Below are 26775 nucleotides of genomic sequence, written 5' to 3'. Positions count from 1 at the left end.
CTAGAAATAAGACAAATATTCCTGGTAAGATTTTGAGTTTTTGCACTTAAGCCCCAATAAAATATCAAACCTCCACATTGTGGATCACAAAAACCTGCCAAATACAGGCTTTAAATATTAAAATGCCAAAATTACTAGAAAAGATGAAAACCTGGATAAAGTATTCATTTTTAAGTTAAAAAATGAGACATTTTAACTAGAAATGAGACACATATTCCTAGTAAGATTTTGAGTTTTTGCAGTGTAAAAAAAAAATAAAAAAAATTAAAAGCTGTTATTCAACAATAATAGCTTTTCATATTAGTTAAAAGAGAGTTTTATAATTTCAGCTAACAGAACGGAGTCTGTTTTTGAATAAACTGGAGTTAAAAACTGAGGTCTCCTTAATCATGAGTTTAATAGCAGATCTAATGCACTTCACGTGGAGTTTGAAGGGATGTTGGCCAAAAGGGTATTAATGCATCTTGGGAAGGAAAACCTTCTTGGGCAGTCAGACGGATGAGAGATCCTGACAAACACACAATGGGCAATCTGCATCATGCACCGTGTGATTGACCCCTCAAGCCTTGTTTACTCGCTGGGTTAGTGCTGCATCCCTCGCTCCAGAACGGCACAATTCCAGCTCTTTGAGCAAAGACTCTACAGAAAGAATTAGGAAAACCCTCGGATCTAGGACTGGGTGATATGGCCTAAAAATAAAATCTCCAATTTCTTTTTTTTTTTCAAATTCTATTTACGATTTTAATCAAACTAAAAAACCCCATCATCATTGCCATGGTATATGGGTACCATGTACGGTGGCCGACAAGGGCCAAACGCACTGCAACGGCCTGATGTGTCTCAGTTAAGGAAAACGGCTTCAAGTACAGAAACGATTCAAATTCACAAACTCAAAACGAGGTACAAAAAGAGGAACGTGGTGCAAATGAAAAAACGTGCTGCAAAAAACAAAGACAAATGCAGCATCATCAAACGTGCTGCAAATAGAGAAACGATGCAAAGCACAAAACGATATAAAACAAGAAACCATCTTCAAAAGAAAAACGCTTCATAACCGGTCACTACAAACGGAAGTGCTCCAAAACTGCAGATCATCAGATCATTACTTGGATGTGGGGAAAAAGCAGAGGACACGAGAAATGATCCAGGCTGAGTTGGATTTGAAGCCGCTTGGTGATGGAGACGGTCGCGGGACGCACAGCGCAGGAGATTGGGGAGAGAGCGCAGAGAAAAGGGCCCGTACTACAGATGCGGTGCGCAAACCCTTACTGTCTGATATGACGAGATCCTCCAAGAAAATAACCCAGATTTTTACAATTATTATACAAGGCTTCAAATTGCGGAGATCAGCCGCACCGCGACCCGATTAACTGGATTTGAACGGGAGAAAATGAAAAGAAAATGAGAAAAGATACAATAAGTACAGTAAGACAAATTGTGACTGATAGTATTTCACTGCACATTTATTTGATTTATGCAACGGTGAAAAAATTGGCAAAATAAATGAAAAACTGCAAAGAGCCATTGTTCGGTATTATTCGGTATTCGGCCAAGTGTTTATTATTATTTTCGGTTTCGTTCACAAATTTTCATTTCGGTGCATCACTACTCCCCATTTTAGCTTGGTGTATCTCATGTTAGGTTATGACGAGGCTAATTAGTCATGCCCTGCAAATATCTGATCGAGTCCGTCCATCTGTCCTTGGTGTTGTTTTCGATCAGGATTTGTCGTTTAAACCATATGTTAATCAGGTTTGTAAAATAGCGTTTTTCCATCTCCGTAATATTGCAAAGATTAGGAAAATCCTCTTGCAGAGTGATGCAGAAAAACTAGTTCATGCATTTGTATCTTCTAGACTAGATTACTGTAATGTGTTATTAGCAGGATGTCCAAGTAATTTGCTGAATAGGCTCCAGCTGATCCAAAATGCAGCAGCACGAGTACTGACAGGAATTAGCAGGAGAGACCACGTCTCTCCAGTGTTAGCGTCGCTCCATTGGCTACCTGTAAAATTCAGAATTCAATTTAAAAATGTATTACTTGCGTATAAAGCCCAAAACGGCTTAGCTCCGCAGTATTTACAAGATTTGATAGTACCTTATGTTCCTGGCCGAGCTCTCCGCTCCCAGGGTGCAGGTTTACTCGTAGTTCCTAGAGTATCTAAATGTAGATTTGGAGGGCGGGCGTTCTGCTATCAGGCACCATTACTATGGAACCAACTTCCAATCTGGGTTAAGGAGGCTGACACCACCTCCACCTTTAAAACTAAACTTAAAACATTTCTGTTTAGTAAAGCCTATAGTTAGTGTTTAGTAAACCTCTAGCTGGTGTTGGTAAATCTCTAGTTAGTGTAAACTCTAGTGTGTTAGAGTCGCTCCTGTAGTTTCTTGTGCTGGCCCCCCCTTCTCTTCTCTTTTTTCTCTCTTGTACATGGTGCAGCATCCTCTGCCGGTGGCAAAGAGCATCTCTGAATGCACAACACCGGATCCTGCAGCGTGGGAGTGAGAGGGGCAGGGTAACGGCCCGGTCAGGCGGGGGAGAAGTTTCGTCCCTCAAGACTCCTCTCCCTGGCCCTGCCCCTTCTCAACCTTTCCCCGACCCTGCACCCCAACCTGGGACTTGATGATTGGGCCGGAGCTTCAGGAGCTGCGTGCTGGCCTGCGGTCCCCACCCCCGGCCATCCCGCTGCTGCTTCCACCTGCCTGCTGTGCTGCTGACGTCCCTGACCCACCAGTCTGGCCTTCGGCAGGAGGGTCCCCCCTTACGAGCCTGGTCCTGCTCAAGGTTTCTTCCCTCCTAAAGGGGAGTTTTTCCTTGCCACTGTTTGGCTTAAGGTTTTTCTCCCACTAGGGGAGTTTTTACCTGCTATTGTTTATGTAATAATTGCTCGGGGGTTCATGTTCTGGGTCTCTGGAAAGCGTCTAGAGACAACTTTTGTTGTATTAGACGCTATATAAATAAAATTGAATTGAATTGAATGTCAAATGTTGCTACTGTAACATCTAAAATGAGCACTGCCTGAGCTGAAATAAGGCCAGCCAGGGCTCAGATTGCACTCCGGTAACTGACCACGGCCTGGAGCTCCGTTGCAGCTCAACCACCAGCTACTGGTTCCGTTAGTCAATCTGGTCCAGGCCAAACTGGAAGTCGGAGTTTGGAACAAAATAAGGAATGTTACTTTGGTTTCCTGGAGTTCGCAGGATGAGCCAGAGTTTGTTAATCTTTCAAATGGTGGCACTGTGGCACTTTTTTTCTCTTCATAAATATTTAATGTGAAATTAATCACCTGGAAATGGAAGAAATAATAATTTTATATAATTTCAAAACCACTGTCAGGGGTAGTGAATGCTGGCTAAATTCAGCAGTAAGGCCATGCGCACTAATACACAGCAGAACTACAGTTGTATATATGATGATTTGCTTAGGAGTTTGAGACAATTAGAATATTGTGATAAAGTCCTTTATTTTCTGTAATGCAATTAAAAAAACAAAAATGTCATACATTCTGGATTCATTACAAATCAACTGAAATATTGCGAGCCTTTTATTATTTTAATATTGCTGATCATGGCTTACATCTTAAGAAAACTCAAATATCCTATCTCAAAAAATTTGAATATTCTGGGAATCTTAATCTTAAACTGTAAGCCATAATCAGCAATATTAAAATAATAAAAGGCTTGCAATATTTCAGTTGATTTGTAATTTCATTTTCATTTTTCATTTCATTTAATTATTTATTCAAACAGGTTAAAACAAAAACAAAATAATCAGAATACATAAAATGTACCGGTATATACCGAAAAAAAAAAAAAAAGAAAACCATAAGCAAAACAAAGCTAATTAAAGAGACAAATCTATATGTAAATAAATATTTCCTGTTTGAAAGGGTGTAGGATGAAGTTTCAAAAAACTTTTCTAGTCCCACCCCTTCTAGTGTTCTGTTTTTACCATTTCTTCATTTCACAGAACTTGTAAAAGAAAAGCATAAAAGAAAAGAAAAGAAAAAGTGGTTCAGCTGAGCAAGGCACTTTGGTCATTGGCTGTCAGTTCATGTGTCCATTTCCGTTTTGTATCCATACAGAGTATTGTTTTTAAAGATTTGTTTGAACTTACTTGGTGAATTACATGATTTCAGTAATGAATCCAGAATGTATGACATTTTTGTTTTTTTAATTGCATTACAGAAAATAAAGAACTTTATCACAATGTTCTAATTTCCTGAGACAGTCCTGTATAACTGAATCAACTGAAATATTGCAAGCCTTTTATTATTTTAATATTGCTGATCATGGCTTACAGCTTAAGAAAACTCAAATATCCTATCTCAAAAAATTTGAATATTCTGGGAATCTTAATCTTAAACTGTAAGCCATAATCAGCAATATTAAAATAATAAAAGGCTTGCAATATTTCAGTTGATTTGTAATGAATCCAGAATGTATGACATTTTTGTTTTTTTTAATTGCATTACAGAAAATAAAGAACTTTATCACAATATTCAAATTTCCTGAGACAGTCCTGTATACAAATCAGTACTTTAAAGAGAAGAAAAACACAAGAATGAGAAATATATGGTGACTGGGAAAAATGAAAGAGCAGGTAAAAGCAAAATGATGAATTACAGAATTTAACGCTCTGCAATTCAACATACAAGCTCCTTTTTATGATGATGAATGTGGAAACGATGGAGATATCGTATCCTGATCTATCCTGAAGGGAAATAAAGCGATGCCGGTGACTGATCTGTCTGATGTAAAATAAGTGGAGACGTTTTACTTTTTACACAGTCGAGTCTGTGGAGGCGTTTTCTTTCTTCAACTGACTGAACTGAAGTAATGTATGGTTTCATTTTGTGCCCCATTTCAGCAAAGTATTCCCTCTAGATGTAGTCATGCTTCCTGCATGCAGACACACACACATTTCTGGTGTATCAACTAGGAATGGGTGACATTTTACCGTTCACGATAAACCGTCAAAAAAATTCCTCACGATAGAAATTTGTCATCTCACGGTAAAAATGATAAATTCCTGTTGATGATGTTTTTGTGTAAAGTCGGATTTATGGTTCTGCGTTAAATCCACGCACAACGTACGTGAAGGGAGGAAGGAAGGAAGGAAGGAAGGAAGGAAGGAAGGAAGGAAGGAAGGAAGGAAGAAAAGAGGAAGGGAAGAAGGAAGGAGAGAGCAGGAGGAAAGAAGGAAGGAAGGAAGGAAGGAAGGAAGGAAGGAAGGAAGGAAGGAAGGAAGGAAAGGGGAGAAGGAAGGGAGAAAACAAGGAAAGGAGGAAAGAAGGGAGAAAAGAGGAAGGGAAGAAGAGAGAGAGAGAGAGCAGGAGGAAAGCAGGAAGGAAGGGAAAAAAGAAGGAAGGAAGGAAGGAAGGAAGGAAGGAAGGAAGGAAGGAAGGAAGGAAGGAAGGAAGGAAGGAAGGAAGGAAGGAAGGAAGGAAGGAAGGAAGAGGGAGAAGGAAGGGAGAAAAGGGGAAGGGAAGAAGGAAGGAGAGAGCAGGAGGAAGGAAGGAAGGAAGAAAGAAAGAAAGAAAGAAAGAAAGAAAGAAAGAAAGAAAGAAAGAAAGAAAGAAAGAAAGAAAGAAAGAAAGAAAGAAAGAAAGAAAGAAAGAAAGAAAGAAAGAAAGAAAGAAAGAAAGAAAGAAAGAGGATAAATTCCCGTTGATACATTTTTGTGTAACAAACATGGCAGATCTGAGAGCGAGATAGATTTATAGTTGAAAAGGTGGAGTTGAATTTGTTTTTTTTTTTCTATCGTCATTTTTATCGTTATTGGGATAAATGCCAGAAATAATCGTGATAAATTTTTAAGTCCATACCGCCCATCCCTAGTATCAACCATCCATCACTCATCCTCGTTCCTCCCATCCCCCTGCAGTCAGAGAGGTAAAGACAGACAGAAAGAGGCTGTGGCCACTCTTCTTCTTCTTCTTCTTCATAAAACGCAGCGCGGCCTCTGCAGACCAGACAGTAAATGTCCCTCCCCCATCCAATCCCTTTTTTCTCTCCATTTGCTCGCTCGACCTCCCTGCATCTCCATCTTCCTTTATCTGTTTCACCTTCATGTTGCCCCTTATTTACACCGTCAGCTCCCTCACAAGCCTTTGCTTCCTTTCTAAAAAGCCAATTTCTTTTACTATATTCACATTCATGCTTCTGGATCTCTCATTCTGTCTTTTTAACATTTCTTTGCAGCCCTTCAGGTTGTCTGCCCTCGTCTCTGCAGCTGCCTTTTCTTTTTCTGCGTGTCTAGTCTTTTTAGAGTGATGGTTTTCTTTGCCCCTTTAAGTCCAGCGTTCTGGCACTTTCTGCCTTCTCAATTATTTTCCTTCCTCTTTGCACTCGTCTCACACAGCTCCCTCCAGTTCTTTCATCTTTCACCTTTTTCATATATAGACTTGGCAGATTCATGTCCAAACATCGTCCGGAGTCATCCGTTCACACATTCTCCTTCCACATTTATGGCACATAAAGCTAAATGTTATGCACACAAAGTATGCAGCGAAGTGCAGCCAAGTGCAGTGAAGCGAATGGTACACATTTGTTATATTCACATGGTGCTCCTTTAGACATCATTTGTACTTTGTGATAAGGAATCGACAGCTTAAAATCAGCACCTTGGCACGCCTGACTGATTTAAGCATTTGTGTTCCTATATTCACTGAATGCAAATACATTGTCAGGACTACAGTCACGAGGTCACGTATTTGTATTTTCTAGACTAGATTACTGTAAGGTTTTATTCAGGCCCGGTTCTACGAGGGTGCATAAGCATGCATTGCACCCTTAGTTTATGTGTTTGCATGCTCAGTTGAAAAGACGGGAAAAAAACTGACAAAAACTTAAAATCTTACCAGGAATATTTGTCTTATTTCTAGTTAAAATGTCTCATTTTTAGTCAATAAATCTTATTACACTTAAAACAAGAGTCATTACCAGAAAAATAACTTGTTATTTGACAATTTTCACCTGTTTCAAGTCAATTTTCACTTGAAATAAGTAGAAGAATCTGCCAGTGGAACAAGATTTATCTTCTTATTACAAGCAAAAAAATCTTGTTCCACTGGCAGATTTTTCTATTTATTTTAAGTGAAAATCTACTTGAAACAGGTGTAAATTGTTGTTTTTTCCAGTGATGAATCTTGTTTTAAGTGTAATAAGATTTTTTTAGACTAAAAATGAGCCATTTTAACTACAAATAAGACAAATATTCTTGTTAAGATTTTGAATTTTTGCAGTGTAGATTATACCAGTGATTCTTAACCATAGGGCCGCGGCCCACACTTGGGCCGCGAGCGCCATCTAGTGGGCCGCCAAAAAAAAAATCAGTTTTGTACGTGTGGGCCGCGGGGGCCGCGGGACTGCATAGCAACTCCCGACCAAATGAGGAGAAGAAGACACTCAGCTAGCTGTACGTGTAATAGTAAGAGAAATGGTGTGTCTTTACAGAGAAAATCCTTCATTTTGCACAGAGTAGGTTTAGATCCGCCAGGATTAGGGATCGATTAATTGGGTCTGCGCCCAGAGCGAGCGAGCGCGGCGTGCTCATTTATCCCGGCGCGTCCCCGCGGCCGGGGAGGTCGGCTGAGGCTGCCGCTCGGGCGGCGGCTCCGTCGTTACTGCTGAAGGATAGTAGATGTAGATGCGTGGGCTGTCGTGTCTGCTGGACTGGACTGTTCGGGCTTTCGAAAAAGCATCGGAAAGTAACTGCTGCAGCGCGACCAGAGAGCTGCGGTGCGGGCTGTGCGGGCTGTGCCCGTCGCAGCTGATCAGGCTCGGATGAACCCGACACACTGAGTCCTGACAACTTATTAATGTAAATAACTTAAAGTAAAATCAAACTAAGTTTTGTCCTCGCTGTATTTTTAAATATGCAACCCGGAATGGACAGATTCATCCTGGTTCAGTCTTCCCACTGGGACAAAACCAGTGTCTCATACGTTCAGAGACCGTGGCGTTCAAAGTGCGAAAGTGAAACGCCACTGAAACAAAACACAAAGTTTTTCATCAAACATATCCACTCAAGTCTGAACTGAAGTCACAGAAAAATAAGCTGAGCATCTTAAAACACCCATGTTTGGGTCCAGATACAGCTGTGAAGCAGCTTTCTCCACAGTGAACATAATTAAAACTAAATATCGTTTCAGGCTCATCAATGAGCACCTCCACATGCATATGAGAACCTGAACCTGAACCTTAAATTGTTAAGATGTGTTTATATTAATTTAGTATAAAAATGTGTTGAGACAATTAACAAAGAAAAGGGGAAATTCAAACTGCTGGTAGAGAAATAAAATAAGATAGCATTTGAAAAATAAAATAAAATCTACTTTATTTTTAAGAGAAAAAAATATGTTTAATTCAAGTTAAACATGTTAATTGGCAAATATGTACTTTTTTAATATAACAGTCAGATGCAGATGTTGATACAACTATGAGGCTACTTGAATATATATACACACACACAAACATATATATATATATATATATATTATGATGTTCTGGACCTTCGCTTGAGTACATTTTCTCTAAATGGACCTCTTAAAGTTGAATACCCCTGCTATACAGTGTTTATATTTAATGGGCCCCGGGCCACTCTGTACTGAAAAAATTGGGCCCCAGGTCAGAAAGGTTAAGAACCCCTGGATTATCTGATGGGTGAGGTAGCCCAGACTAAATGTAGCATTTTCTTTGTTCTGCAGCAATATTGCTGCAATAAAGCATTTGAAATACACTTTAAATATTCTTGTTTTACTAGTATCATTCCGCTTGAAATTATGGGAAAATGCATAATTTAGTGTTGAATAACGTGCCAGGCATGTGCACCCCCTCTGATCTGAGATGCAGCCCTAGTCATCATTTTCTAGAAACGGCCCTGGTTTTATTAGCAGGATGTCTAAGGAATTCTATGAAGAGACTCCAGCTGATCCAAAATGCAGCAGCGTGAATGTTGACAGGAATCAGCAGGAGAGACCAGTGTTACACTGCAAAAACTCAAAATCTTAACAAGAATGTTTGTCTTATTTCTAGTTAAAATGTCTCATTTTTAGTAAAAAAAATCTCATTACACTTAAAACAAGACTCGTCACTGGAAAAAACAACAATTTTCACCTGTTTCAAGTAGATTTTCACTTAAACCAAGTAGAAAAATCTGCCAGTGGAACAAGATTTTTTTGCTTGTAATGAGAAGATAAATCTTGTCCCACTGGCAGATTATTCTACTTATTTCAAGTGAAAATTTACTTGAAACAGGTGAAAATTGTCAAATAACAAGTTATCTTTCTGGTAATGACTCTTGTTTTAAGTGTAATGGGATTTTTTGACTAAAAATGAGACATTTTAACTAGAAATAAGACAAATATTCCTGGTAAGATTTTGAGTTTTTGCAGTGTAGCATCCCTCCTTTGGCTCCCCGTAAAGTATTGCAAAGATTAGGAAAATCCTCTCGCAGAGTGATGCAGAAAAACTAGTTCATGCGTTTGTATCTTCTAGACTAGATTACTGTAATGTGTTATTAGCAGGATGTCCAAGTAATTTGCTGAATAGGCTCCAGCTGATCCAAAATGCAGCAGCACGAGTGCTGACAGGAATCAGCAGGAGGGACCACGTCTCTCCAGTGTTAGCGTCGCTCCATTGGCTACCTGTAAAATTCAGAATCCAATTTAAAAATGTATTACTTGCGTATAAAGCCCAAAACGGCTTAGCTCCGCATTATTTGCAAGACCAGATAGTGCCTTATGTTCCTGGCAGAGCTCTCCGCTCTCAGAGTGCAGGTTTACTCGTAGTTCCTAGAGTATCTAAATGTAGATTTGGAGGGCGGGGGTTCTGCTATCAGGCACCATTACTATGGAACCAACTTCCAATCTGGGTTAAGGAGACTGACACCACCTCCACCTTTAAAACTAAACTTAAAACCTTTCTGTTTAGTAAATCTTATAGTTAGTGTAAACTCTAGTGTGTTGGGGTCAGTAGTCATCGCTGCAGATACAGGATAAGATGAGAGCAATTGGTCTTAAACATATAAACGTAATAGCTTCATCCTAGATATGCTGCTATAAACCTACGCTGTAGGGAGACACCAACATGATCCACGGAGCGATGTCCCTCCTTCCCTCCTCTTCTTCTCTTTCCTTTCCTCACATCAACCCCTCAGTTATTAATCAGAAGTATCTCATCATCATAACTGTTCTCCATTGTTCTTGTAGTTTGTTGTGCTGGTTTGCCCCTTCCTTTTCTCTTTTGTGCATGTTTGCAGGCCAGAGCTTCAGGAGCTGCATGCTGCCCTGCAGTCCCCCCCTCTGACCACCTCAGTGTTTTCTGTCTACATCTGCTCATCTAGTTATCCCTGTAGTACACAAACTTACCATTGTGTCTGCGTCGCTCCTGCCTGTGTTCTTCATTATCTCTGTCTGATCTCTCTTTTCCTGCTCTGCCCAGCTGGCCTCCGAAAGGAGGGTCCCCCCTTATGATCCTGGTCCTGGTCAAGGTTTCTTCCTCCTAAAGGGGAGTTTTTCTTGCCACTGTTTGGCTTAAGGTTTTTCTCCCACTAGGGGAGTTTTTACCTGACATTGTTAATATAATAATATAATAATTGTATTGTATTGTACATAACTTGTGTTGTAATAGACGCTATATAAATAAAATTGGATTGAATGTGTGCAGCAAGGTGAAATGTCTGCACCAGAAATACTTAAATCGTATTTCCTAAAGATGTGGTCATGTATTTGAGCTTCCAAAATCAAAACCAGTGACTAGGGCTGTTCGATTAATCGATTTTAAATCGTAATCGCGATTATGTAATTAGAACGATGTTAAAACGTGAAAATCGTAAAATCGATTTTTCACTTTTTTTTTTTATTTTTTTTTTTACCTTGTCTGCACACATATTAATGATTGATACCATATTAATGATTGATGGAAATACCTCTCAATACCTGCGACAAGTGCCCCATCGGAGAGGCTCTTTAGTGTAGGAGGGGGCGTTGTAACCATGGTGATATACTAACATGCCACCGGGCATCCCTCAAGCCAGATGCGGTAGACCGGCTCGTGTTCCTTGCAAAAAACTTGCAAATGTGAACAGCAAATGTAATGACTGACATTACACACCTCTACCTCCTTCATGGGTTGCATTATTATTTAGCATGCAAAGACCCAGTTTAGTTTAATTTATTATTATTATTATTATTTCGTTTATTTCGGCATGTTTATATAGACACATTTCATCTCCAGAACATTATACATTGCATACTCAGCACATGACGAAAAGGGTACGGGAGAAGCTGACGCTTATCAAAGTCCCGCCCCGTTCTATGTAAGATTCATGATCACATCAACAACAGAATTCAGTAAGATACATAGTTTACCACATAGCAATTTGTCTAATTTCATCCTTCACGGTCCAGATAGCATGTATGTTTGTACACGTGTCCAGTCCACTCATCCTGATCACCGTTCCTGTGATTTACTACTGTGTCCACTGTTCAGTTATTTTTATGTCCAAGCCTCTTTTTGCATGCAATCCACTTTGCAATGGAGGTGCGTGTGTCAATGCAGATTTTGATTAGTCGCCGTCCTCTGGCTCTCTAGCCGCCTTTGCCCCCTCCGCTCGTACTGACTTCATCTCTTCCCGAGCTTTGGACACCTCCGACCATACATAGAGCTCAATGTCACACACACACATTTTATAGTGACTTTGTTTTGTTTCCATGTTTTGTTTCCATGCCAGGTGTTCCAGTGCTGAATTTCCCACATTGCCATTGTTTTGTACACATAGCCAGACATTGCCTTCCTGTACCTAGGTTTGATAATCCTTCAATAACAGTTTCTTTAACCCATGTTTGAAAACAGTTAAATTTCTTGCTAACTTTAATTCATTGTTTAGGCTATTCCACATTTTCACACCAGCTACTGACAAACTATGGCTTCCCATCGTTGTCCTTATCTTTTTCTGTTGAAACTGCAGCAAGCTGCGCATGCTGTGAGGACCTTGACTAAGAGTGAACAATTTCTGAACATTTACTGGTAATGCCGCCTGTGTTGCTTTGTAAATTGTTTGTAGCATCTGAAAATGAAGTATCTCTCTCAGTTTTAGATATTTCGTCTTTATGAACAGTTCGTTCGTATGTGCCCTGGCTGGGACAGAATGAATGATGCGAAGCGCTTTTTTTTGCAATTTAAATATTGGTTCTGTAATGCCCTTGTAAGTGAAACCCCAATTTTCTACACAGTACCTCATATGTGGGACTATTAGTGCCGAATATATGGTCTTAAGCGAGTTTAAATTGAGAGATTTCTGCAATTTCCACAGAATAGACACACTCCTTGCCATCTTATTTTGAATTATTTTTACATGTGGTCGCCATGTCAAGAGGTCATCCACTAATATACCCAGAACCTTATGTTCCCTCACTCTTTCTATATTGTATCCATTAACTTGCAAGTTTATGCTTTTCTTTACATTATTTCTCCCAAATAACATGAATTTGGTCTTTGCCAGTGATAATTAGTGATAATTTGTTTATATTAAACCATGTATTTAGTTTTGTCATTTCTCTGTTAATCGCTTTTTCCAGTATATTCAAGTCGTTTCCTGAGCAGAAAATATTTGTATCATCAGCAAATAAAATAAGTTTTAATACATCAGATGTTTTGATTATGTCATTGATATATAGAGTAAATAGCTTAGGGCCTAAGACTGACCCCTGTGGGACCCCACAGACGACATCCAGGCATGTAGACGTATTTGTTCCCATCTGGACATATTGGACTCTACCAGATAGATAGCTTTTGATCCATCTTAAAGCTGTATCTCTGATACCGTAATCATATAATTTTTCAATCAAAATATCGTGATTTATAGTGTCACGATATTTTAATTAGAAAATGTCTTGTTTTATTTAATTGGAAATATAACTTACTGTATGTTTGCAAGTGCTGATTTGCTGATTTTTTTTCCAGAGATAAAACTTTATATTTTATTATATTTTTTAAATCTTTTTATTAACTTATTTTACAGTTTTGCACTTTATTCATTCATTTTTGGTTTAATAAGAGCAAAGTTTGCACTTTAAGCCCAATGGGGCAAATGTTCAATAAAAAAACAGCATATTTGAAATCATTTCTTTGCCTTTTGTCAATTCACAAAATAATCGTAATCGTAATCGAAAATCGGATTTTGAGAGAAAAAAATCGAGATTTTATTTTTGGGCAAAATCGAACAGCCCTACCAGTGACCAAACTCTGGAGAGGAAAACATCATAGTCATCATTGATCAGTACTGATATAATAATGATGCTCATCAATGGTAACAAAATAATGCTGCTCCAGTTTTGGGACACGCAAAATAGAAGCAAAAAATTGTAAGAAAAGATATGTCTGTATTAAGAAAGGATGGGAAAGTATTTTAACTTATGAGTTTTCAAATGCTTGATGTTCAAAGTGGAGATGATGCAACACAGACTAAACACATACCTGTCTGGCCCGGCCCTTTTTTTCTGTGTTTATCATTAGCGGAAAATCTGGTGGATAAATCCTTATTGAAGTGACTGAAATAAGCTCTGGTCAGGTCAAATTCATGAAAGTAATCGGAACTGCCACTTCTAATGTGGCCACTGGTTGGTGTGTTGTGTCACCTGTCAAATCTCAGAGCTTCTCAATATTCAATTAGTCCCTTCCCCTCTCCCTTAGTATCTTTTCTTTGCCATCTTTCTTTTTCCACCCTCTCTTCCTCCCTTTTTTCAGCGCCCTCAGGACTCACCGAGCCTCTTTAGGGAGCTGTAGCGGCTGATCTCGGGCTTCATGGCCGAGTCGTACGAGGGCGGCAGCTGGGCCAGGTTGTGGAAGGAGTGGGAGAAAGACGGGTGGCTGCTGTTGTGTCTCATGCTGCCTCCCATCATGCTGCTGCCGCCGAGCCCTGCCAGACCTTTACCCCCTCCCGGGATCAGGGAGGACCCGGACGAGAGCTGGGAGCTGTTGTTCATACGGGCGCCACGCTCTGCAGAGAGACAGAGAAAACAAGGGAAGTGAGTGGATGATAAAAAAAGATATATAAAAGAGAGGAACACAAAGAATGTGGATTGACTGGATGAAATTAAGAATGAAAAATGGATGACAAGGAAAATTAAAGCTGCAAGCAGCGATGAACGGGCCCTCGCGCGTGCAATTTCCACCAATAAAGGTCAAGGACTCAATACCGAGTCCGATGACCCCACCCACGAGTCTTTATGTCAAACCATTCAAAAGTTATGGCAGAAAGTAGGAACTATCGGATATGGACCAATCAGATGAAGGGGGGGCGCGCTTTTTGGCATCTATAGTCGCCACGGTAACGCTTTTGACTGAGAAAAGTAATGTGCATCGTCGCAGGATGGAGACGCACATTTTGATGTATAACACACCTGGGTGCACGTTACGGTTCGGGCCGTATTAACGGCCGAAGAAATGGCATAAATTGCGCCAAAATTACACGACTACCGGTAATTCAAAATGGCCGACTTCCTGTTCGGTTTCGGCCATGGCGCCAAGAGACTTTTCTTTAAGTTGTGCCATCATACAGGTGTGATTTTGGTGCATGTACGTCAAACCGTATTGTGGGGCTTGAGGCACAAAGTTTTCTAGGGGGCGCTGTTGAGCCATTAGGCCACGCCCATTAATGCAAACCATTAAATATCACAGTTTTCGCCAGGCCTGGTTTGCATGCAAAATTTGGTGGAACTTTTGAGGAACCTTTAGGGGGAAAAAAGGCCCTTGTTTCGTCGGAAGAAAAACGAGAAAAACGAGAAAAACAAAAACATTTCCTACAGATACATTAGGGCCTTCGCACTGTCAGTGCTCGGGCCCTAATTATGAGCAGGGGTGAAAGGAGAAGGAATGGATGAATGAAATACAGAGGGAAAAGAATGAAAGCACAAAATGACAGATATTAAAGAAAAGTCTTGAAAACAAAGCAAAAGTAACAGCAAGTGGAACAAATTTAAAAATGAAGATAGGAAGGTGAGAAAATGAACACGGGAAGTGGCATCATCTATAAATACTACTTTGTTCATCTCAGGCTCCTACAGCAACATATATATACATAGAAATAAACTAATTGCATCAGGAAGAATATACATACACACACATTCACATTAATGCAAAGTGCAAAAGCAGCACATTGATCAATACACGTAAAAATGGGTTTGCCTTATGTAAGCTTTGCTGCGTGGGGGAGGGGGACCAATGTCTGTTTTGCAACATGTATACTGGTATCAGTTACATCATAAAAAAGGTATACAAGTACATTCATACGCTCCAAAAAGCAAACACACAGCACTCTAAATGACCCAACATGTTGGTGCACTCAGCGGTGGAGCTTCTCTAGATTTGAACAGGGACGAAGGCTCACGTCCAATGTTACGTCGGAAATCTCAAACATGCGCCATGTACGGCTGGGTCGTCATCAACTTTTGAAATTGAATCAGAAATTGTAACTTAAACTGGGTTTTAAAAGGGAATGTTAAATTCTAAATATATAAAGCAGTACACTGCAAAAACTTAACAAGAATATTTGTCTTATTTCTAGTTAAAATGTCTCATTTTTTTTCAACAGGTGAAAATTGTCAAATAAGTTATTTTTCTGGTAACGAGTCTTGTTTTAAGTGTAATGAGATTTTTTGACTAAAAGTGAGACATTTTAACTAGAAATAAGACAAATATTCCTGGTAATATTTTGAGTTTTTTCAGTGTTTATATAAAGTTAAAATCTTTTAATAACCTAACTGCAAAAATCAAAATCTTAACAAGAATATTTGTCTTATTTCTAGTTAAAATGTCTCATTTTTAGTAAAAAAAAATCTCATTACACTTAAAACAAGACTCATCACTGGAAAAAAACAACAATTTCCACCTGTTTCAAGTAGATTTTCACTTAAAATAAGTAGAAAAATTTACTTGAAATAGGTGAAAATGGTCAAATAACAAGTTATTTTTCTGGTAATGACTCCTGTTTTAAGTGCAATGAGAATTTTCTGACTAGAAAATGAGACAATTTAACTAAAAATAAGACAAATATTCCTGTTTTAAGTGTAATGAGATTTTTTTTAATTAAAAATTAGACATTTTAACTAGAAATAAGACAAATATTCCTGGTAAGATTTAGAGTTTTTGCAGTGTAATGTTGTAAGTAACTCAGAAATCATGGAAAAACAAAATTAGGCCTTTTTAAATAAAAAATGCAGAATTGCATGTGAATATTTAATATGTGATTCAGTCAAATTTGAACATTTTACTGTAAAGGTAACTGTAATCCTTAAAGTGGAATTTCGAACACAGGATAGTTTATCGCTGCCAAGTTCACCTGTGATAAATAAAGTTAAAAAAAAAATCATTTTTCCCCACTGCAAAAACTCAAAATCTCAACAAGAATATTTGTCTTATTTCTAGTTAAAATGTCTAATTTTTAGTAAAAAAAAAATCTCATTACACTTAAAACAGGACTCATCACTGGAAAAAACAACAATTTTCAAAAATCTGCCAGTGGAACAAGATTTTTTTACTTGTAATGAGAAGATAAATCTTGTCCCACTGGCAGATTTTTCTACTTATTTCAAATATTAAATAAGACAAATATTCCTGGTAATATTTTGAGTTTTTGCAGTGTTGTTAAACTATGCAACGGTGGCTCTTTACGGTTGTTTTGCATCTTAAAGGGAGACACCATCAGTGTTGAGTCCATTCAGGGTGGTGATGGTCGAGGGCTGTGATCTTATTAAGATAAATGCCAAACATATAGTGGCCATTGACCAGTGCCAGCGACGGGCAGTAACGGCCAGTGATGTCTCTGTTAAGTGGCACTCAGGGAGCACAGAGTACATCGACCTTTACACGCTACTTATTACACATAGAGTGGGAAAAAGCAATGCTAGTTCTGAGGTCAGACCGTTTTAAAAGCAACAACTGAGCACGGTGAAGCTCGTAGAAAAGAAATAAGTAAGAATCACACACAGTGAGAAAACTGCACTTTGCTTTTGCGTGAGGATACAGGATTATTCTGATTGCTTTCATGAGTCAAAAGTCATTGATTTTTTTCTTTAGAACTTTGATACTGGAAAAAATGAACATTGTTTGAACTGTGAGGAGCGCACGAGTTCAGATCTTTTGATCTTCCTAACACATAGCCGTTGTTAATGTCGTTTTTCTTTCCACTGCATACTACAGCTCAACTCAACTCGTTTGTACTCGATTCATCTCTGCTTTGTTTTCCACTGGAGGCAGTTCCCGTTAACCTGAGGGCATTAGCTCGTTCCCACCATGGGAGAGGCAACACAAAACATCTCCATGTGTAGAGTGGAAGCTGCACATGTGATTTTGCAGCTCATTACAAAAGATATTTGATGCCATATAACAGAAAAGTTGAAATTTCTGCTCTTGGTTTACAAATTGTGGTCTTTTAGGGCTGTAGCACCCTATAATGTAATAATTTCACCCTATAATGTAATAATTTCCTATAATGTAATAATTTCACCCTATAATGTAATAATTTCCTATAATGTAATAATTTCCTATAATGTAATAATTTCCTGAAAATGTAATAACGCCTAAAAATGTAATGAAATTTGCACTTGCAATCGAAAATGTAATAAAACCCAATAATGTAATAACTTCACCAATAATGTAATACAATACCCTGACGGATATTGTAATAACATTTTTACCAATAATGTAATACCTTATTACATTATTGGGAATTTATTACATGCTACTCAAAGTCTGCAATTTAACCCAATAGTCATTCCTGTGTTTCAAATCCAGTGTATATAACATTTTTAGATACTTAAAACACAAAATGTAGAACTCTGGACTAAAAAGGAACAAATATATTACATTATTTGTCAAGTATTACATTATCAGTTTTGGGAGAAAAAAAAAGACCCACCTGAAAATGTAATAAATTCCCAATAATGTAATAAGGTATTACATTATCGGTAAAAATGTTATTACAATATCAGTCAGGATAATTTATTACATTGTTGGTGAAGTTATTACATTATTGGGTTTTATTATATTTTCGATTGAGTTAAGTGCAAATTTTATTAACAGGTGAAAATTGTTGTTTTTTCCAGTGATGAGTCTTGTTTTAAGTGTAATGAGATTTTTTTTTTACTAAAAATTAGACATTTTAACTAGAAATAAGACAAATATTCTTGTTAAGATTTTGAGTTTTTGCAGTTAGGTTATTAAAAGATTTTAACTTTATATAAACACTGCAAAAACTCAAAATATTACCAGGAATATTTGTCTTATTTCTAGTTAAAATGTCTCATTTTTAGTCAAAGAAATCTCATTACACTTAAAACAAGACTCATCACTGGAAAAAACTACAATTTTCACCTGTTTCAAGTAGATTTTCACTTAAAATAAGTAGAAAAATCTGCCAGTGCCACCCTATAATGTAATAATTTCCTATAATGTAATAATTTCCTGAAAATGTAATAACGCCTGAAAATGTAATGAAATTTGCACTTAACTCAATCAAAAATGTAATAAAACCCAATAATGTAATAACTTCACCAATAATGTAATAAAATACCCTGACGGATATTGTAATAACTTTTTTACCAATAATGTTATACCTTATTACGTTATTGGGAATTTATTACATGGTACTCAAAGTCTGCAATTTAACCCAATAGTCATTCTGGTGTTTCAAATCCAGTGTATATAACATTTTTAGATACTTAAAACACAAAATGTAGAACTCTGGACTGAAAAGGAACAAATATATTACATTATTTGTCAAGTTTTACATTATCAGTTTTGGAAGAAAAAAAAAGACCCACCTGAAAATGTAATAAATTCCCAATAATGTAATAAGGTATTACATTATCGGTAAAAACTTTATTACAATATCAGTCAGGATATTTTATTACATTATTGGTGAAGTTATTACATTATTGGGTTTTATAACATTTTCGATTGAGTTGAGTGCAAATTTTATTACATTTTCAGGCGTTATTACATTTTCAGGAAATTATTACATTATAGGAAATTATTACATTATAGGAAATTATTACATTATAGGGTGCTACAAGGGCTTTTTGACCAACTCAGTGTCGGTGCTGCTGCTCAAGCCATTTCTAACAGGTTCTACAAAGAGCTGGCTCTCTTTTCCACTGGCCGGAGAGCACTGGAGAGCCAGGACCCTACGAAATGTATTACATCCCCAAAGCCGAGGCAGGGAATGATTAAAAGGAGCATGAAATCCCTCAGAATCACAATGATGATTGATTGCCATTACCCCTAGATTTGCACAAAAAACACAAGTATAGCGAAGTAAAACCTGTAACGGAAACGCCTCTAATTGGAAAAAAACTGCCAAACATCGCAAAAACCTTTTTACGCTTTCATGAGGTGGTTTCTCAGACGCGTCGATAATCCAGTTTATTGCAGAAACGTGTCTGGCACAACTGCTTGTGACGTTGCAGGGTAATCTAAGGTCATTAAAATGTAGTTTCCAGAGGTTTTTGGCCTCATTAATATGATAGTTTTGCCACAACAATGCTTCAATCATTAGCCATGACTGCATTACAGAAGGCCTTTGCCTCTGCATCATCATTTTAATGATCATGTACTCCCTTCGTCTCCTGTTGACCATTTTCGCAGCAGCAGCAGCAACAGCAATAATAATCTGTCAAAGACTAAATATGTTTTTATCCATTATTTTGAAGAGAAGTCTCACATGATGAGATATGGAGATATGGAGATACAGAGAGAGAGGGCTAGGAGACTTGTACCCCTTTAAAGAGAAACACGGACCCCCTGCAGCCGTACATTTATCACAAATTCAGAGTTTTGGGTTTCTTTGGTGTAATGGAAATGCAACTGATGGAAATCGAATTTCGGTTTGTGCAGATTCTGATCCTGGCCCAAAAAATCTTATTTAGAGGCCGGAATGGACTTTGTGTAAGTGTCAACCATCAATACCGATGGTGTTAACATTTCAGGACAATAGTCACATGTTTGCTGTACAGTCGATGTATTTTTGATCGCATGGTTAAATCAATAAGAATGCATGCAGGAGTTTTAAACTCAGAGGTTTGTTTAAACATGGCAGTTGCGATTGGTTATCATTTTCATGGCGTAGCGTTCTTGCATCTGGCCCAGCAAGGTGCAGCGTAGCACCAGTTTATTCGGCACCGAATCAGTACACTGCAAAAACTCAAAATCTTACCAGGAATATTTGTCTTATTTTTAGTTAAAATGTCTCATTTTTTAGTCAAAAAAAATCTCATTGCACTTAAAACAAGAGTCATTAGCAGAAAAATAACTTGTTATTTGACAATTTTCACCTGTTTCAAGTAAATTTTCACTTGAAATAAGTAGAAAAATCTGCCAGTGGGACAAGATTTATCTTCTCATTACAAGCAAAAAAACTTGTCCCACTGGCAGATTTTTCTACTTATTTTAAGTGAAAATCTACTTGAAACAGGTGAAAATTGTTGTTTTTTCCAGTGATGAGTCTTGTTTTAAGTGTAATGAGATTTTTTTTAAACTAAAAATGAGACATTTTAACTAGAAATAAGACAAATATTCCTGGTAATATTTTGAGTTTTTGCAGTGTTTATATAAAGTTAAAATATTTTAATAACCTAACTGCATAAACTCAAAATCTTAACAAGAATATTTGTCTTATTTCTAGTTAAAATGTCTATTTTTTAGTAAAAAAAAAATCTCATTACACTTAAAACAAGACTCATCACTGGAAAAAACAACAATTTTCACCTGTTTCAAGTAGATTTTCAGTTTTAAGTGTAATGAGATTACTTATTTTAAGTGAAAATGTACTTGAAACAGGAGAAAATTGTTGTTTTTTTCCAGTGATGAGTCTTGTTTTATGTGTAATGAGATTTTTTTTTAACTAAAAATGAGACATTTTAACTAGAAATAAGACAAATATTCTTGTTAAGATTTTGAGTTTTTGCAGTGCTAGTGCTGTCGGAAAGCCCTATTTTGGTGTCCACGTGCACACGTGGGGTATCAACTCTCAATCTGCGCAGTAACACCTTTATTCCTTTATTCTGCCCCTCGGTGCCGTGTGAGCTGCACTAAAGGAAAATGGTCTGACATTTCGCTCCACTGCTGTGACAGATCCGGCCCATCAGAGATCCAGGAAGTGTGCACTTGTTAACAGGGCGAGTGTTTCTCACTCAGATAAAAAAAAAGAAAAGAAAATGAAAAGATTACCTTAAGAAGAAAAGAAAACACTCCTAAAACAGCTAAGATGGACAACCAAAGAAGAACAGAGTTGAGCTGAGACATACAATGCACTGGAAGACGGCCATAATAAATGAAGCGTAAGAACAATGAAAAACTATAGAAAAATGAGGACAGAGAAAACCAAATTATTTAATTTAACTAAGTATCTTAAGTTTAAAAATCATGCAATTACAACCAATGATTAGACATGAATGATTTGAAAACTAATCTTCCCTCCCTCATTTTTTTTTTCATTTTATTATATCGTCATTTAATACCCTAATCTACAAAGCGTTTCAGTTCAACTGTACTGTATCTGTACTCTAATGTGATTTTATTCATTGCTGTTGTCTTCTTGTGTAATTCAGTCCAGGAGGGACGCATGTAGGTGTAAAAGCTCAGAATAACTGGCTCTGAAACTTCAAAAGTTCAGTGGAAATCATCCTTATCTCCATCATCATCACGTTTCCATGGCAACCGCATCCAGTACTCTGTCATAGCCGTGCTAGACTCACCAGAAAAGGCCTCCATAAACGATTATTCTACATATAAAAAGGAGCTCATTTAGGTGATGGATGCAACTGTGGGCTACTTTGGGAAGATACATCACTAGCATTGCTTTTTTGTTTTCTAGCTGCGAAGCCTGGGAAAACACACTGCAAAAACTCAAAATCTTAACAAGAATATTTGTCTTATTTCTAGTTAAAATGTCTCATTTTTAGTCAAAAATCTCATTACACTTAAAACAAGACTTCACCTGTTTCAAGTAGATTTTCACTTGAAATAAGTAGAAAAATCTACCAGTGGAACCAGATTTTTTTGCTTGTAATGAGAAGATAAATCTTGTCCCACTGGCAGATTTTTCTACTTATTTCAAGTGAAAATTTACTTGAAACAGGTGAAAATGGTCAAATAACAAGTTATTTTTCTGGTAATGACTCTTGTTTTAAATGTAATGAGATTTTTTGACTAAAAATGAGACATTTTAACTAAACATAAGAAAATATTCCTGGTAAGATTTTGAGTTTTTGCAGTGTATACTTTTGGAAGATAAATCACTAGCATTGCTTTTTTGTTTTCTAGTTGCGGAGCCTGGGAAAACAGACGAGAGGCGTGATTTTTCTTTTTCTTCTTTTGCCACGACCTCCTCTCATGTTTAGTGTCATCTGTAAGCACAAGAGCACGCCACCGCTACACAGAGAGGAACGGGAACAGGCAGGCTTGTGGGGAACAGGGAAGACAGGCTTGCAGTCAGCAAGGTCAGACAAGTTTCAGCTCACACTCTTATCAAAAACGTGTCGATTCAACACAACTATGCGGCAAGGAGAATTATATCAACATACACTGATACAAATATTGTGCTTGATCTACTTAAAAATAAGCTTTGCATGAGATTATTATGTAGATCAAGAAAGACTAGTCTTTGTTTAAACTACTTAATTTTATGTATGTGAATAATACAGTTTGCAAGTACAGTCAACTTAATTGTGTTAAGTTTACTGTATTTATCAAAATTAAGTTGACTTTAAAAAGAAAAAATAAAAAAAGAAGAAAAAAAGAGAAAAAAGGAAAAAAAATAAAAAAATGGAAAAAATAAAAAGAAACAAAAAAAGGAAAAAAGAGGGAAAAAAAAGAAAAAACAAGGAAGAAAAAAAAATAAAAAAATTAAGTTGACTTTACTAGCAAAAGAATTTTGTACATATTAAAAATTAAGTAGTTTATACAAAGACTAGTCTTGATCTACATAAAAATCTCATGCAAAAAAGTTGCCTTAATTTTTTTAAAGTAGATCAAGCAAGATATTTTTTACTGTGGTTTCTACTTAAACAAATAAAGCATGTTTCATCTAAACGTTGGTCAATCTGCCCAATAGATTAAAATTGTTAAAGGGAAAGTAAATACAACAAGATCAATGCTTGTTGTTTGTGTGTAAATTAAAGATTACTGGGATTACATAAATACTGCTTGTTAAGGAAAAAATGCACAATGTCTTGTTTTTTGAACAAATGCAGATTAAGTTCAAAACTAGATGTATTCATGTAAAGCAACTTCATTTTTAATTTTTAATATCACAGATTTAAATATGTTATATTTAAATGCGCTTAGATACATTTTTTTTTAGTGTATGATCATGTTCTGATTCAAATCAAGTACACGTTGCCGCAAAGTGGTGTTGACACTGGCAACACACTGCAAAAACTCAAGATCTTACCAGGAATATTTGTCTCATTTCTAGTTAAAATGTCTCATTTTTAGTCAAAAAATCTCATTACACTTAAAACAAGAGTCAGTACCAGAAAAATAACTTGTTATTTTACAATTTTCACCTGTTTCAAGTTAATTTTCACTTGAAATAAGTAGAAAAATCTGATTTTTCTACTTATTTTAAGTGAAAATCTACTTGAAACAGGTGAAAATTGTTGTTTTTTCTAGTGATGAGTCTTGTTTTAAGTGTAATGAGATTTTTTTTTTACTAAAAATGAGACATTTTAACTAGAAAAAATACAATTATTCTTAAGATTTTGAGTTTTTGCAGTGCAGCAGCAGCAGAGTGCAGCAGCGGAGCAGGCCGTCATACTAACGCAGGACAGACAGACAGCGCGGTGGAGAGGCCCGCCGGCCCACCACCACCCGCGCTGGTCCGGCCTGCTACACCACGAGGCTTACCGATGGTAGCAGAGTGTTTGGGGCTGGAAGCAGAACCCTGCTGGTTATAAGGGTGGTGCAAGTTCCCAGCTGCAAAAAGAACAGAGCCAACAAACTGATGGACAACCACTCGAGAGACACAAACAGGCGCATGTGGAGTAAGCATTTGTGTCAAAGAGACAGAGAGGCAGCGGCTGAAACAGCAAGAGAAAGAGAAAGAACAGTCCCTCCAGGAATTATTGTTTTTTTTTAAGTGGCGGAAATTTGCACATTTGTTGATTTTAACTGCTAATAAGAAAGAAACCAATGTGAGGCCCCTTGAGTTGTATTTTTGCTCTTTTCTTTGTTGTGCACTGCAAAAACTCAAAATCTTACCAGGAATATTGGTCTTATTTCTAGTTAAAATGTCTCATTTTTAGTCAAAAAATCTCATTACACTTAAAACAAGAGTCATAACTGGTAAAAATAACAATTTTCACCTGTTTCAAGTAAATTTTCACTTGAAATAAGTAGAAAAATCTGCCAGTGGGACAAGATTTATCTTCTCATTACAAGCAAAAAAGTCTTGTTCCACTGGCAGATTTTTCTACTTATTTTAAGTGAAAATCTACTTGAAACAGGTGAAAATTGTTGTTTTTTCCAGTGATGACTCCTGTTTTAAGTGTAATGAGATTTTTTTTTTTGACTAAAAATTAGACATTTTAACTAGAAATAAGACAAGAAATAAGATAAGATTTTTTCGTTAAAATTTTGAGTTTTTGCAGCTAGGTTATTAAAAGATTTTAACTTTATATAAACACTGCAAAAACTCAAAATATTACTTATTTCAAGTGAACATTTACTTGAAACAGGTGAAAATTGTCAAATAAGTTATTTTTCTGGTGATGACTCTCGTTTTAAGTGTAATGAGATTTTTTGACTAAAAATTAGACATTTTAACTAGAAATAAGACAAATATTCTGGTTAAGATTTTGAGTTTTTGCAGTGTGCAAGAACCAACTAGTCAATAAATCTGCTGAATGCAAAAATCAATCCACACCAAATGTGTTTAATACATTTTAAGCAAACGCTCAAACTAAAATGTTCAGTTTCTCAGAAGTGTAGATCTGTTCCTTTTAATTACATTTGAAGGTGTCATTTTGATACGGTTTCATGATTTCATAACATTTCATGGATAAGTGAACAATTGCAATCTGTTAGAAGATAATATACTATAATAATTACTTTACAAAAACAAAAAGGAGCCTCAAAAGACACGTATTCTGTGTTTATTAACTGAAAAAGGTGTTCCAGGTCCAAGTTTGGTAAAGAAGATGCTTCTGCTCTTCCTATGAAAATTGTCTTTTACTGAATTTCTCATCAAGGTTTTGAATGAATTTTCAGAGAAATGATCTGCAGAACAATTGAAATCCTGGAGAGAATGAGAGGACAGAGACAGAGACAGAGACAGAGAAGAGGTGAAGGGAGAGATGTGTGTGAGCTTTGTTGTTCAGATCAGCTCTGATTTCCACCAGAGCGGAAAAAGAACTACATTTTTTACAACTCCCTGCAAAACTTCTGCCAGTCAAATAAAGAAAAAAATAATAATTGCATCCAATAATCTTTTCAACTTGATATTATGAGCAGCGTTTTTACGTCTCTGCGTGGGCACAATATTCAATTTAAACGTGCTCTGATTCTGAAGCTATAATCTTCTTTTCAAGATTACAGCCGTCATAAACTCTAAGAGTCTGGATGTAAAATACATTTTATGAGTACTAGTTATTAAATCCATCTCTGAATTATTAGGGGTTTTTTTGGCTCATGTTTAAGAGGTTCCCTAAACTATGACCCTGTTCAGACCGTTTATAATAATAATCTGATAACAAGTGACAAAACGATCTCTGAGCCAAGAAGCTACGCTGCAAAAACTCAAAATCTTACCAGGAATATTTGTCTTATTTCTAGTTAAAATGTCTCATTTTTAGTCACAAAATCTCATTACACTTAAAACAAGAGTCATTACCAGAAAAATAACTTGTTATTTGACAATTTTCACCTGTTTCAAGTAAATTTTCACTTGAAATAAGTAGAAAAATCTGCCAGTGGGACAAGATTTATCTTCATTACAAGTAAAAAATCTTGTTCCACTGGCAGATTTTTCTACTTATTTTAAATTTTTCTCCAGTGATGACTCTTGTTTTAAGTGTAATGAGATTTTTTTGACTAAAAATGAGACATTTTAACTAGAAATAAGACGAATATTCTTGTTAAAATTTTGAGTTTTTGCAGTGTAGAAGATAAATCTTGTCCCACTGGCAGATTTTTCTACTTATTTCAAGTGAAAATTAACTTGAAAAAGGTGAAAATTGTCAAATAACAAGTTATTTTTCTGGTAATGACTCTTGTTTTAAGTGTAATGAGATTTTTTGACTAAAAATGAGACATTTTAACTAGAAACAAGAAAAATATTCCTGGTAATATTTGAGTTTTTGCAGTGTTTATATAAAGTTAAAATATTTTAATAACCTAACTGCAAAAACTCAAAATCTTAACAAGAACATTTGTTTTATTTCTAGTTAAAATGTCTCATTTTTAGTAAAAAAAAAATCTCATTACACTTAAAACAAGACTCATCGCTGAAAAAACAACAATTTTCACCTGTTTCAAGTAGATTTTCACTTAAAATAAGTAGAAAAATCTGCCAGTGGGACAAGATTTTTTTGTGAAGATAAATCTTGTCCCACTGGCAGATTTTTTCTACTTATTTTAAGTAAAAATTACTTGAAACAGGTGAAAATTGTCAAATAACAAGTTATTTTTCTGATAATGACTCTTGTTTTAAGTGTAATGAGATTTTTTTACTAAAAATGAGACATTTTAACTAGAAATAAGAAAATATTCCTG

At 36.5% G+C, this 26775-nt stretch overlaps 1 protein-coding gene across 2 annotated transcripts in view; it reads right to left on the bottom strand.

Moving 5' to 3' along the window:
- shisa7b (shisa family member 7) overlaps positions 1–26775 on the bottom strand; it is a 47543-nt gene that overhangs the window by 8705 nt on the left and 12063 nt on the right. Inside the window, exons 5-6 of one of the 2 annotated variants that reach the window (XM_061742184.1) lie at positions 23911–23979; positions 13769–14005 (exon numbers count right to left, since the gene is read on the bottom strand). In XM_061742184.1, the coding sequence (XP_061598168.1) occupies positions 13769–14005; positions 23911–23979 (306 nt within the window). The remainder of the gene's footprint in view (positions 1–13768; positions 14006–23910; positions 23980–26775) is intronic. The other variant, XM_061742185.1, reaches the window with a different exon arrangement.

The sequence above is a fragment of the Cololabis saira genome, chromosome 15 (genome assembly GCF_033807715.1).
Source record: "Cololabis saira isolate AMF1-May2022 chromosome 15, fColSai1.1, whole genome shotgun sequence".
Taxonomy (NCBI): Eukaryota; Metazoa; Chordata; class Actinopteri; order Beloniformes; family Belonidae; genus Cololabis; species Cololabis saira.
Note: the sequence above shows the minus strand (reverse complement) of the source record. Positions and strands in the feature narration are given on the sequence as shown.